Genomic DNA, 13,777 nt, shown 5'->3' with positions numbered 1-13,777 from the left:
TGTCAAATCTGGGTCCTTGACCAAGTCTTTGCCATAGCTGGTAACAACTCCCTTATTTGGTCCATTGTTATTTTCTTTCTTTATGCCCCTGTGAAGCTCAGGGAAGTTTCAATGTATATAATTTGGCTTTTATCAGTGCAAGTTGCCTTGAGAATTAAATACAAGAACATAGGCTGGTAAAGAATACCCCTATAATAAATTTGAACACTGACGGCGCACACTACCCTCAACAGAGTCCAATAGTAAGTCTGTTCCTTGCCTTGCCAGAATTTAAGATCCAACCCAACAGTTCTCCAAAGGAGCTTTCTTTGAGGAAAAGTGAGAGGCACACTGTGCTGATACCGCAGATAATTCACACATGAAGCACTGCACTAAATGGACTTGAAGATTTGTTGTTGTCCAGTAGTGGCCTGGGTTCAAGTCTCACCAGTCTCAGAGATATGTAACAACAGTTTGATTTGAAAGTGTTGAAGTGAAATTGATTGCATAAAACACACAATCGCATGATGTCACAAAATCCAGGTTTTGGTCTACACGTTTGAGGTCTCTGCAATGATAAAAGGTGTTAAAACTCAAGTTTAGAATTCAGTGGTGTAATCTTTGTACAAATACATTCTTCTAATATCAGAAACTGCACTTTTCCAACCAACAAATAGTGTTGGAGTCTGTTCAAATGTACAAAAAGTCCTTTTCTTTTTCTAATTCTATTTGGACAAATTATGACACATCTTCATGTTCATCATATACTGAGGTGGGATTCCCACTGCTCTGCTCCAAGCTCAATGACCACAGCTTAGTTTCCAACTAATGTCTACCTGTTGTGCTACAGTTAACACTCCACTGATATACAATTAGCAAAAAGGACAATAATTTCTACCCTTTATTTGTAAGAAAGCATCTGTATATAATCACCTGTCTTTAACTTGTCTTTAAATTGGGATCTCAATTCAAAATATAAGTTCATACTAACATTGATTTCCATGGCAACCATCAGAGAAGTCACAAAAAGGAAATAGACTCTCTATGTCAGTATCTGAACCACTCATTATTCAAGGAAAATATCAAGCTGTTCATTTCTTTTAATGATGCTTATTCATGTGAAGTGAGAATAAAATCCACCAATCCAAGTTGTGATATTTTATTACAGAAGCAATTTTTTTCTCTCTTTCTTTCCCCTGCAGTTTCACTCCGATATGATACCACTACAATCATCTGGATATGTTTTGCTTTAGTGACTGGGCTTATCGTCCTCCTGGCAATGTTTATCTGCAGGAAAAGGTAAATCTAATGCAATAATGCAGTGAAATTCTGGATAGGAGAAGATTCCTTTATCATAGAACATAGAAGAATACAGCGCAGTACAGGCCCTTCGGCCCTCGATGTTGCGTCGATCCAAGCCCACCTAACCTACACTAGCCCACTATCCTCCATATGCCTATCCAATGCCCGTTTAAATGCCCATAAAGAGGGAGAGTCCACCACTGCTACTGGCAGGGCATTCCATGAACTCACGACTCGCTGAGTAAAGAATCTACCCCTAACATCTATCCTATACCTACCACCCCTTAATTTAAAGCTATGCCCCCTCGTAATAGCTGACTCCATATGTGGAAAAAGGTTCTCATGGTCAACCCTATCTAAACCCCTAATCATCTTGTACACCTCTATCAAGTCACCCCTAAACCTTCTTTTCTCCAATGAAAACAGACCCAAGTGCCTCAGCCTTTCCTCATACGATCTTCCTACCATACCAGGTAACATCCTGGTAAACCTCCTCTGCACCCGTTCCAGTGCCTCCACATCCTTCCTATAGTATGCCGACCAAAACTGCACACAATACTCCAGATGCGGCCTCACCAGAGTCTAATACAACTGCAACATGACCTCAGGACTCCAGAACTCAATTCCTCTACCAATAAAAGCCAGTACGCCATATACCTTCTTCACAGCACTATTTACCTGGGTGGCAACTTTCAGAGATCTGTGTACATGGACACCAAGATCCCACTGCTCATCCACACTACCAAGTATCCGACCATTAGCCCAGTACCCCATCTTCTTGTTACTATTACCAAAGTGAATCACTTCACACTTACCTGCATCGAACTCCATTTGCCACCTTTCTGCCCAGCTCTGCAGCTTATCTATATCCCGCTGTAACCTGCCACATCCTTCCTCACTGTCAATAACTCCACCATTTTCGTATCATCTGCAAACCTGCTCACCCATCCTTCTAGCCCCTCCTCCAGGTCATTACAAAAAATGACAAACAGCAATGGTCCCAAAACAGATCCTTGCGGAACACCGCTAGTAACTGCACTCCAAGATGAACCTTTGCCATCAACTAGATTAGATTAGATTACATTACAGTGTGGAAACAGGCCCTTCGGCCCAACAAGTCCACACCGACCCGCCGAAGCGAAACCCACCCATACCCCTACATTTACCCCTTACCTACCACTACGGGCAATTTAGCATGGCCAATTCACCTGACCCTGCACATCTTTTGGACTGTGGGAGGAAACCGGAGCACCCGGAGGAAACCCACACAGACACGGGGAGAACGTGCAAACTCCACACAGTCAGTCGCCTGAGGTGGGAATTGAACCCGGGTCTCAGGCGCTGTGAGGCAGCAGTGCTAACCACTGTGCCACCGTGCCGCCCATATGCCACCGTGCCGCCCATAACTACTACCCTCTGTCTTCTTCCAGCCAGCCAATTCCTAATCCAAACCTCCAACTCACCCTCAATGCCATACCTCCATATTTTTTGCAGTAGCCTACCATGGGGAACCTTATCAAATGCCTTACTAAAATCCATATACACCACATCTACCGCTTTACCCTTGTCCACCTCCTTAGTCACCTTCTCAAAGAATTCAATAAGGTTTGTGAGGCACGACCTGCCCTTCACAAAACCATGCTGACTATCCTTGATCACATTATTCCTATCCAGATGTTCATAAATCCTATCCCTTACAATTCTCTCTAAAACTTTGCCCACAACAGAAGTGAGACTCACCGGCCTATAGTTACTAGGGTTATCCCTACTCCCCTTCTTGAACAAGGGAACCACATTTGCTAGCCTCCAATCTTCTGGCACTACTCCTGTAGACAACGAGGACATAAAAATCAAGGCCAATGGCTCTGCAATCTCCTCCCTTGCTTCCCAGAGAATCCTAGGATAAATGCCATCAGGCCCAGGGGACTTATCTATTTTCACCCTTTCCAGAATTTCCAACACCTCTTCCCTACATACCTCAAAGCCATCCATTCTAATGAATTGTGACTCAGTATTCACATCGGCAACAATGTCCTGTTCCTGAGTGAATACTGACGAAAAGTATTCATTCAGTGTCTCCCCAATCTCTTCAGCCTCCACACGCAACTTCCCACTACTATCCTTGACTGGACCTATTCCTACCCTAGTCATTCTTTTATTCCTGACATACCTATAGAAAGCCTTAAGGTTTTCCCTAATCCTACCAACTAAGGACTTTTCATGTCCCCTCCTTGCTGCTCTTAGCTCTCTCTTCAGATCCTTCCTGGCTACCTTAAAACTCTCAATCGCCCCAATTGAACCTTCTCGCCTCATCTTTACATAGGCCGCCCTCTTCCCTTTAACAAGGGATTCCAATTCCTTATTAAACCACGGCTCCATCACACGACCCTTTCCTCCCTGCTTGACAGGTACCTACTTATCAAGGACACTCAATAGTTGCTCCTTGAACAAGGTCCACATATCAATTACGCCCTTCCCTTGAAGCCTACTTTTCCAAGCCACGCATCCTAAGTCGTGCCTCACCGCATCATAATTTCCCTGCCCCCAGCTATAACTCTTGCCCTGCAGTGCACACTTATCCCTCTCCATCACTAGAGTAAAAGTCACCGAATTGTGGTCACTGTCCCCAAAGTGCTCACTTACCTCCAATTCTAACACCTGGCCTGGTTCGTTACCCAGAACCAAATCCAGTATGGCCTCACCTCTTGTTGGCCTGTCTACATATTGTGTCAGGAATCCCTCCTGCACACATTGGACAAACACCGACCCATCTAACGAACTCGAGCTATAGCTTTCCCAATCAATATCAGGAAAGTTAAAGTCCCCCATAACAACCACCCTATTACTTTCACTCTTCTCCTGAATCATCCTCGCAATCCTTTCTTCTACGTCTCAAGGACTATTAGGCGGCCAGTAGAAAACTCCTAACAGGGTGACCTCACCTTTCTTATTCCTAACCTCAGCCCAAACTACCTCAGATGGCGAGTCTTCATCCATCGTCCTTTCCACCGCTGTAATACGATCTTTGACAAGCAATGCCACACCTCCCCCTCTTTTACCCCCACCTCTGACCCTACTAAAACGTTTAAACCCTGGAACCTGCAATAGCCAATCCTGTCCCTGTTCTGCCCATGTCATTGTAATAGCCACAACATCAAAATCCCAGGTACCAACCCACGCTGCAAGCTCACCTACCTTATTTCGTATACTTTTGCGTTGAAGTATACACACTTCAAGCCACTTTCCTGTTTACAGGCACCCTCCTTTAAGATTGATGCCATGTTCCTAACCTCCCTACACTCCAGATCCTGCACCCTAAAGCTACAGTCTAGGTTCCCATGCCCCTGCAGAGTTAGTTTAACCCCCGCAAAGAGCACTAGCAAACCTCCCCCCAAGGATACTGGTGCCCCTCAGGTTCAGATATAGACCATCCTGTTTATAGAGGTCCCACCTTCCCCAGAAAGAACCCCAGTTATCCAGATACCGGAATCCCTCCCTCCTGCACCATCACAATCACCTGATGAAGGAGCGTCGCTCCGAAAGCTAGTGTGCTTCCAATTAAACCTGTTGGACTATAACCTGGTGTTGTGTGATTTTTAACTTCATTTTCTGTGACATGTTCAGCCTTCCTGTAGTGAATAAATTCTTCAAAAAAAGTTTGAAGCTCTACTGAAGTATCCAAGTCAGACCAGTTTTCATTATTTTTACAGTTTTTCTTTCTTCTGGGTCGGTGCAATATTAGGTCAGGGTCAGTCTGAAACAGTCCTTACGTGCACACTGTTTGACCTCTCAGAATATATGTGTTGACTGCTGGCTATCTTCAAACAATTTCATCCAAAGAGTTGATATTTATGAATGAGCACATCTTCATTCAGCCATCCTGTAGCATTGTACACTTCCACTTCTGCAGCATTTACTTGTTGCTTAAACACAACTAGAGTTTTGACCTCTCCCTCTCCTGCCTGAAGTTCCAAATGCTTATTATGCTCTAAGTGAGGACAAATGTTCCCAATTTCCATCTTAAAGTTACCTTCATCTAGTTAGAACCTGTATCCCATTGTCCTATGCAAAGTTTAGCTTAAAGTAATATTATGGATGAATTTTGTGCACTCCTTTAACAAACTTTAATAATTCCTTGTGCAATCAGAATGTCTTCTGGAGTAAAAGTGACCTGTACAAGAAAACTGAATTGCACCTGAATTATAAGGGGACTAATATACTGGCAGGAAGATTTGCTCGAGCTGCTCATGAGGATTTAAACCAGTAAGGTTGGGGGAGGAGGAGTTGGAGGTGTTGTGGAACCCAGGGAGATAGTGAGGAAAGAGATCAATCTGAGACTAGTACAGTTGAGAAAAGTGTGTTAAACCGTCAGGGCAGGCAGGGACCAAGCAGAGAACAAGGTAGGACTGATAAATTAAACTGCATTTATTTCAATGCAAGAGGCCTAACAGGGAAGGAAGATGAACTCAGGGCATGGTTAGGAACATGGGACTGGGATATCATAGCAATTACAGAAATGTGGCTCAGGGATGGACAGGTCTGGCAGCTTAATGTTCCAGATACAAATGCTATAGGAAGGATAGAAAGGGATGCAAGAGAGGAGGGGGAGTGGCCTTTTTGATAAGGGATATGATTACAGCTGTGCTGAATGAGGATATTCCTGGAAATACACCCAGGGAAGTTAGTTGGGTGGAACTGAGAAATAAGAAAGGGATGATCACCATATTGGGATTGTATTATAGCCCTCTAATAGTCAGCAGGCAATTGAGAAATAAATTTGTAAGGAGATCTCAGTTATCTGTAAGAATAATAGGGTGGTTTTGGTAAGGGATTTTAATTTTCCAAACTGGGACTGCCATAGTTCAAAGTTTGTGAGAAGATTTGTAGCTCGGGTGCTCGTTGTTGTGGTTCTGTTCACCGAGCTGGGAATTTGTGTTGCAGACGTTTCGTCCCCTGTCTAGGTGACATCCTCAGTGCTTGGGAGCCTCCTGTGAAGCGCTTCTGTGATGTTTCTTCCGGCATTTATAGTGGCCTGTCCCTGCCGCTTCTGGTTGTCAGTTCCAGCTGTCCGCTGCAGTGGCCGATATATTGGATCCAGATCGATGTGTTTGTTGATAGAATCTATGGATGAGTGCCAGGCCTCTAGGAATTCCCTGGCTGTTCTCTGTTTGGCTTGTCCTATAATAGTAGTGTTGTCCCAGTCGAACTCATGTTGCTTGTCATCTGCGTGCGTGACTGCTAAGGATAGCTGGTCGTGTCGTTTCGTGGCTAGTTGGTGTTCATGGATACGGATCGTTAGCTGTCTTCCTGTTTGTCCTATGTAGTGTTTTGTGCAGTCCTTGCATGGGATTTTGTACACTACGTTGGTTTTGCTCATGCTGGGTATCGGATCCTTCATCCTGGTGAGTTGTCTGAGAGTGGCTGTTGGGTTTGTGTGCCATTATGAGTCCTAGGGGTCGCAGTAGTCTGGCTGTCAGTTCCGAGATGCTCCTGATGTATGGTAGTGTGGCTAGTCCTTTGGGTTGTGGTATGTCCTCATTCCGTTGTCTTTCCCTTAGGCATCTGTTGATGAAATTGCAGGGGTATCCGTTTTTGGCGAATACATTGTATAGGTGTTCTTCTTCTTCTTTTTGCAGTTCTGGTGTGCTGCAGTGTGTTGTGGCCCTTTTGAATAGTGTCTTGATGCAACTTTTTTTGTGTGTTTTGGGGTGGTTGCTTTTGTAGTTCAGGACTTGGTCTGTGTGTGTGCCATAGTGTTAAGGGTGAAGATGGAGAGGAATTTGTTAAGTGTGTACAAGACAATTTTCTGATTCAGTATGTGGATGCAGCTACAAGAGAGTGCAAACTTAGAACAAAGAAGAATACAGCGCAGTACAGGCCCTTCGGCTCTTGATGTTGCGCCGATCCAAGCCCATCTAACCTACACTAGCCCACTATCCTCCATATGCCTATCCAATGCCCGCTTAAATGCCCATAATGAGGGAGAGTCCACCACTGCTACTGGCAGGGCATTCCATGAACTCACGACTCGCTGAGTAAAGAACCTACCCCTAACATCTGTCCTATACCTACCCCCCCTTAATTTAAAGCTTGATATACTCTTGGGGAATAAGGCAGGGCAGGTGACTGAGGTGTCAGTGGGGGAGAACTTTGGGGCCAGCGACCATAATTGTATTAGTTTTATGATAGTGATGGAAAAAGATAGACCAGGTCTAAAAGTTGAGCTTCTAAATTGAAGGAAGGCTAATTTTGACGGTATAAGACAAGAACTTTCAAAAGTTGATTGGGGGCAGATGTTGACTGGTAAAGGGATGGCTGGAAAATGGGAAGCCTTCAGAAATGAGGTAACGAGAGTCCAGAGACAGTATACTCCTGTTAGAGTGAAAGAAAAGGCTGGTAGGTGTAGAGAATGCTGGATGACTATAGAAATTGAGGTTGGAAATGTGTTGCTGGAAAAGCGCAGCAGGTCAGGCAGCAGGGTTTGGTTAAGAAAAAGATGGAAGCATATGTCAGGTATAGATAGGATAGATCGAGTGAATCCTTAGAAGAATACAAAGACATTAGGAGTATACTTAAGACAGAAATCAGGAGGATTAAAAAGGGGACATGAGATAGCTTTGGTAAATAGGGTTAAGGAAAATCCAAAGGGTTTTTACAAATACATTAAGGACAAAGGGTAACTAGAGAAAGAATAGGGCCCTCAAAGATCAGCAAGATGGCCTTTGTGTGGAGCTGCAGGAGATGGGGGAGATACTAAACGAGTAGTTTGCATCAGTATTTACTGTGGAGAAGGACATGGAAGATATAGAATGTAGGGAAATGGATGGTGACATCTTGAAAAATGTCCATATTACAGAGGAGGAATTGCTGGATGTCTTCAAATGCACAGCAGTGGATAAGTCCCCAGGACCTGATCAGGTGTACCCTAGAACGCTGTGGGAAGTTAGAGAAGTGATTGCTGGGCCTCTTGCTGAGATATTTGTATCATCAATAGTCACAGGTGAGGTGCCGGAAGACTGGAGGCTGGCTAACGTGGTGCCACAGTTTAAGAAAGGTGGTAAGGACATGTCAGGAACTGTAGACCACTGAGCCTGATGTTGGTGGTGGGCAAGTTGTTGGAGGGAATCCTGAGGGACAGGATGTACATGTATTTGGAAAGGCAAGGACTGATTAGGGATAGTCAACATGGCTTTGTGCGTGGGAAATCATGACTTACACATTTGATTGCATTTTTTGAAGAAATAACAAAGAGGATTGATGAGGGCAGAGCAGTTGAAGTGATCTATATGGACTTCAGTAAGGCGTTCGACAAGCTCCCTCTTGGGAGACTAAATAGCAAGGTTACGTCTCATGGAAAACAGGGAGAACTAGTCATTTGGATACAGAACTGGCTCAAAGATAGAGGGTGGTGGTGGAGGGTTGTTTTTCAGACTGGAGACCTGTGACCAGTGGAGTGCCACAAGGATTAGTGCTGAGTCCACTACTTTTCATCATTTATATGAATGATTTGGATGTGACCATAATAGGTACAGTTAATAAGTTTACAGATGACACCAAAATTGGAGGTGTAGTGGACAGTGAAGAAGGGTACCTCAGATGACATCTGGATCTTGATTAGATGGGCCAAAGGACTGAGGAGTGGCATTTGGAGTTTAATTTAGATAAATGTGATGTGCTGCATTTTGGGAAAGCAAATCTGAGCAGGACTTATCCACTTAATGGTAAGTCCTAGGGAGTGTTGCTGAACAAAGAGACCTTGGAGTGCAGGTTCATAGCTCCTTGACAGTAAATAGAATAGTGAAGTAGGCATTTGGTATGCTTTCCTTTATTGGTCAGAGTATTGAGTACAGGAGTTGGGAGGTCATGTTATGGCTGTACAGGACATTGTTTAGGCCACTTTTGGGATGTTGTGTGCAGTTCTGGTCTCCTTCCTATCAGGATATTGTGAAACTTGAAAGGGTTCAGAAAATATTTACAAGAATGTTGCCAGGTTTGGAGGATTTGAGCTATAGGGCTGTTTCCCTGGAGCGATGGAAGCTTATAGAGATTTATAAAATCATGAGGGGCATGGATAGGGTAAATAGACAAAATGTTTTCGGGGAGTGGTGAGGGGGAGTCCAGAACTAGAGGGCATAGGTTTAGGGTGAGAGGGGAAAGATATAAAAGGGACCTAAGGGACAACTATTTCACACAGGGTGGTACGTGTACAGAATGAGCTGCTAGAGGTAGTGATGGAGACTAATATAATTGTTACGTTTAAAAGGCATCATGATGGGCATATTAATAGGAAGGATTTGGAGGCAGATGGGCTGAGTGCTGGCAAGTGGAACTAGATTAGGTTGGGCTATCTGGTCGGCATGGACGGCTTGGACTGAAAGTTCCGTTTCCATGCTGTACCTCTCTATGACTCTGACTTCCCAGTTAAAACAACCTTCAAACAATCTACAAACCTTCTCATAGCTCAACTCCAGTATTCTTCGCTATTTGAAGGTCTCTGATTTTTCAATGTCCAGACTTGGCACAATGGTCAAGTCTTGTCAGTTTGACCATTACGCCCACTGATTGTATTTTCAATGATGGTTAGTTTTCAACATCTGATTGGGCATTTTGGTTCTTTCTTTTGCATTTGTTCAACTTGCTGGGTTTGCAAGGATCTCTGATTCTCCTTTAACTCTTCCATGAAGCATGCATGGTGCACTTGCTTCCAAAATGCCATTGTTCCAGTCAAATCATACTCTTTAATGAACCAATTCTTTCACCTTGGGGCTGTCCAACCGTACTGTCCCTGTCAATCAGGCAACAAGAGCCATCATTTGCTCTGTGTTCAATGTCCAAATGCCACCTCGGTGTTTGGAGGAGGAGGGAGAAAAACAACCAACACTGAAAAAGCTAAGTGGCCTCCCTTACAAAAGAAGAAATTCGAAGCAAATGTTGCAGTCATTTATTTTTGACTGTAAGGTTTGTATAGTAATTACAGTGCAGCAATTCCTCCAATGAATGGAATGGATCTGGTGAATGCAGTAATGTTCTAACTGGGGAGAAGGATAATTTTGTTGCACTGAATGGTGACAACTCACACCAAGTGAGTTACATTTAAAGGTTGATGTGTACACACCATTCCAGAAATAATGTAAAAGCTAAGCAGTTGGTACAATCATTTCCTGACTCAAACTAAAATATCAAGCAGTAATAGCCAATTCCAACATACTTCCTGGAAACAAAATGCTCTTGCGCTATTTAAACTCTATTAATTAGGTGAGGGATACTTAAATATTAATCATTAGTCACAGATTAGTCAACAGCCCAATATAAAGCTAATTTAATATCATAACTTTCTGCTTGGACTTCAGAGAATGCTGCTTTCTCATGGTGGTGTCTCAAATTATTTTCCCTGTTTCCTTTTTTTTTTGATTGATTAGTATACAATGTGGGTGTGACTCAGGCAGCTCAGTGGATTTTACAGAGGCTGTATTTGGGGGTATGGTTGTCTGGTTCACTAGGTAGGGGATCAGAGAAGGGAATAAAAAATGGAATAAATATTGTAAAAGACATTGACAGAAAAATGGCAAGACTGTGTAAAGAAGGGTATGACATATATTCTAATATATGAAAATTAACATGAGGCAAGTATGCAAAGCAGGTGGACTGTGGTGGACACCCAGAAAAAACCCATCAAATTCCAAAAGTGATCAAGACGGATCCCCTGATCTGTCAGCCCTGAAACCCCCACCCCCAGAAGGATTGATGCTGAGGGTCCGCAAACCTTAATAAAACTTCACAAGGGATAATGATTCTTTCAAAGACTTGACCTTGAACTACCTTCAAGAGCTGCTCTCCATCCTGGATTACCTCAATCACTGTTCATGATCGGGGGCATACCTTCCCTCTCGGGTCCAAACCTCTACTGTATTTTGGAACTTCACTCCAGAATGCACTCACAGGCACAATTTCTGCATTTGCACCAAAATTGAACTTCACCAAGCCAGATTTGTCCTTTTGGTTTGTGTCCTGAAGTCCAATCTGTTTCACTTGCACAATGCAAATACTTAAAGGCATCCTCCTGCACTGAAATATTAATGCCGCATATCATATCCTAATTCCTGACAGTTTTTTTGAGTGCTAACTTGAACATTTAGCTGTCTCCTAGAAATATTTCTGAGCTCTGACTACATTGGGCTATTGTTATGTTCTTCACTCCTCTTTAAGATCCACCTATGCTATTAATTATGCATCTACTGGCTCCTAACCTTCTTTCTGAGTCCTGACTGCTAAACTATTCTTTTCTGGATGGAACCTTCCTCTTTCTCTGTTTTAATCTCCAACTAACTGAGCTAGGAATTGTTCTCCTATGATTCCTTTAAGTTGCCGTGGATGTGGGTATGTTTGCTGAGCTGGGAAGTTGATTTGCAGATATTTCATCCCCGTCTAGGTGACATCTTCAGTGCTTTGGAGCCTCTTGTGAAGCGTTGCAGTATGTGTCTTCACAGGAAGCTCCAAAGTACTGAAGATATCACTAGATAGGGGACGAAACGTCAGCAAGTCAACTTCCCAGCTCGGCGAACATACCCACAACCACAGCAACTGGCACCCAAGCTATAAGTCTTTACACAAACCTTGAATTCCTGTAAGTGACAAATTGAAAACCCTTCAATAACCCCCGTCACTATTGCTAGGCAAAACTAAACATAGCAGTGAGACATGAATGTAGCAACCCATTGGAATTGTCTGTTTCCTGAATGTTACAATGTTCATCAGACCAAAATACATCAAGGAATTCATCACAACCAGGATACTACTGAGTTTGGGGAATTTACTGCTCTGACTTTGTTCATAGCAATAAAACTATCAGCATACCTGGAAGAGTTTTAAGATAAGTCCTGAAGTGCTGAGTTAAACACAATTTGATTAAAATAAAGAACATTTTACTGATGATTTTCCCACTTCTTTTACTTAATCTCAATTTCTAATGTTTGCTGTCTTTTTTTTTGGTTGTAGTTTACTTTCATACTATTTTACTAATTTATTTTTATCTGATTGATCCTAACCTGCTTTAAGTGCAAAATAGCTGGCATGCTTCTTTTTCCACATAACTCTTTAAGACATTTCCAAAGTGTTTTATTCTTTGAGGTAAACACTGACCCAATTACACCTAGGATACAATCAACCGGCAGGACAGTAATTGTGTCAAGAGTGTACTGTTGTCAGCAGGTATTAATGGGCAGCCACTTACATATCTCCAGAAATGTTGACTTGAATACAGTGACTGAAATTAAATCTTTCAGGTAGAAGGTTTCATAACCTAACATTCTTGTTTTAAATTTCCAATACTGCAATTGTATTTAATTAATATAAGAGCATCACCATCTGCTGTTCGTAGTCTTAGCACCAAATGCTAGTTGTATAAAAAATGTCTGAGAGTATTGATTTATATTGTGTTAAAGAAGTAAAAATATGCCTTAATTTTAAATTTAGCCCTATCCTTATGTGTAATTTAATCCTTACCTTCATCATAATGTGGACAATTTGGGTAGGTTGGCTAATACCAGTTTTGGTGTGTTAATTGTTAAAAGTTTAAACAGTGGACATGTAGCAGGGGAAATAAAAGTTAGATAAGATTAATAATGATCAGCTTTCCCAGATGACTGACTGTGTGATAATGTTAGATCTTTATCCCAGTGTGTCTGTGAACACAAAAGTTCAGTTCTAGAGCACATATCCAACTAAGATCTCCTTATGAAATTCAGTAAATGAGCACAGTCTTTCTCACAAGACTGATAACTTTTTTTTCTATAATTACTACATTTGTCTTGAGATTCATTTTTAAAATTAATTTGTTTCATAAAACGTGCTTTAAACATCTGTCACTCTCAAAAACAACTGGCACAATTCAGGACTTGTTCAATCATCATATCGTTGTCGCAAAAGGTCACTGGAGAGATCTTGAACATTTTGGGTTCGAGTTACATTTAGGCAAATGTTGTAAACGATGGGGGGGGGGGGGTCCCTCGAGGTCTGACTGACTTTACTGAAATGTATTCTTTCTTACAGAAGGTGTGGGTACAGTAAAGCATTTCAAGATCCTGATGAAGAAAAGATGTATTATCAGAATGGGCACCGTAAGTAGCAGGAGCAATAACATTCAATAAAGTAGAAATGAGACCATGGAGAATGAACTGTCTTCTGTACATTATTAAAGTCCATTTAGGGAATGCTGAAAATAGTTCCCGCATTTTTACTTCCTTCTAATAATGTCTTATGTCCCTGTAGGATATTGGGAACACAGAAATACACTAAACTATTAAAACATAACAGTAGGACAAAAGGGACATAAACATGAGCTAACAATGGGTAAATTGAGAATTCATGCCTTAGATTCCCTGGTGTGCACACTACTCCCTAAGTGCAGCAGTAATTATACTCCAAAAGTCCTTCATTGGCTATAAACCACTTCTTAAGCTCATGGAAGAAACTATATTAATGCACATTCCTTCATTGT

General features: G+C 42.3%; 1 protein-coding gene across 2 annotated transcripts in view; it reads left to right on the top strand.

The window, feature by feature from the left end:
• LOC122540177 (ephrin type-A receptor 8) overlaps window positions 1-13,777 on the top strand; it is a 530,533-nt gene that overhangs the window by 390,997 nt on the left and 125,759 nt on the right. For both annotated transcript variants that reach the window (XM_087980648.1, XM_043675512.2), the window contains exons 8-9: window positions 1,182-1,278; window positions 13,330-13,397. In XM_087980648.1, the coding sequence (XP_087836774.1) occupies window positions 1,182-1,278; window positions 13,330-13,397 (165 nt within the window). The remainder of the gene's footprint in view (window positions 1-1,181; window positions 1,279-13,329; window positions 13,398-13,777) is intronic.

The sequence above is a fragment of the Chiloscyllium plagiosum genome, unplaced genomic scaffold (assembly GCF_037043375.1).
Source record: "Chiloscyllium plagiosum isolate Xiang-an unplaced genomic scaffold, Cpla_swu_hap1 HiC_scaffold_37, whole genome shotgun sequence".
Lineage (NCBI taxonomy): Eukaryota > Metazoa > Chordata > Chondrichthyes > Orectolobiformes > Hemiscylliidae > Chiloscyllium > Chiloscyllium plagiosum.
Note: the sequence above shows the minus strand (reverse complement) of the source record. Positions and strands in the feature narration are given on the sequence as shown.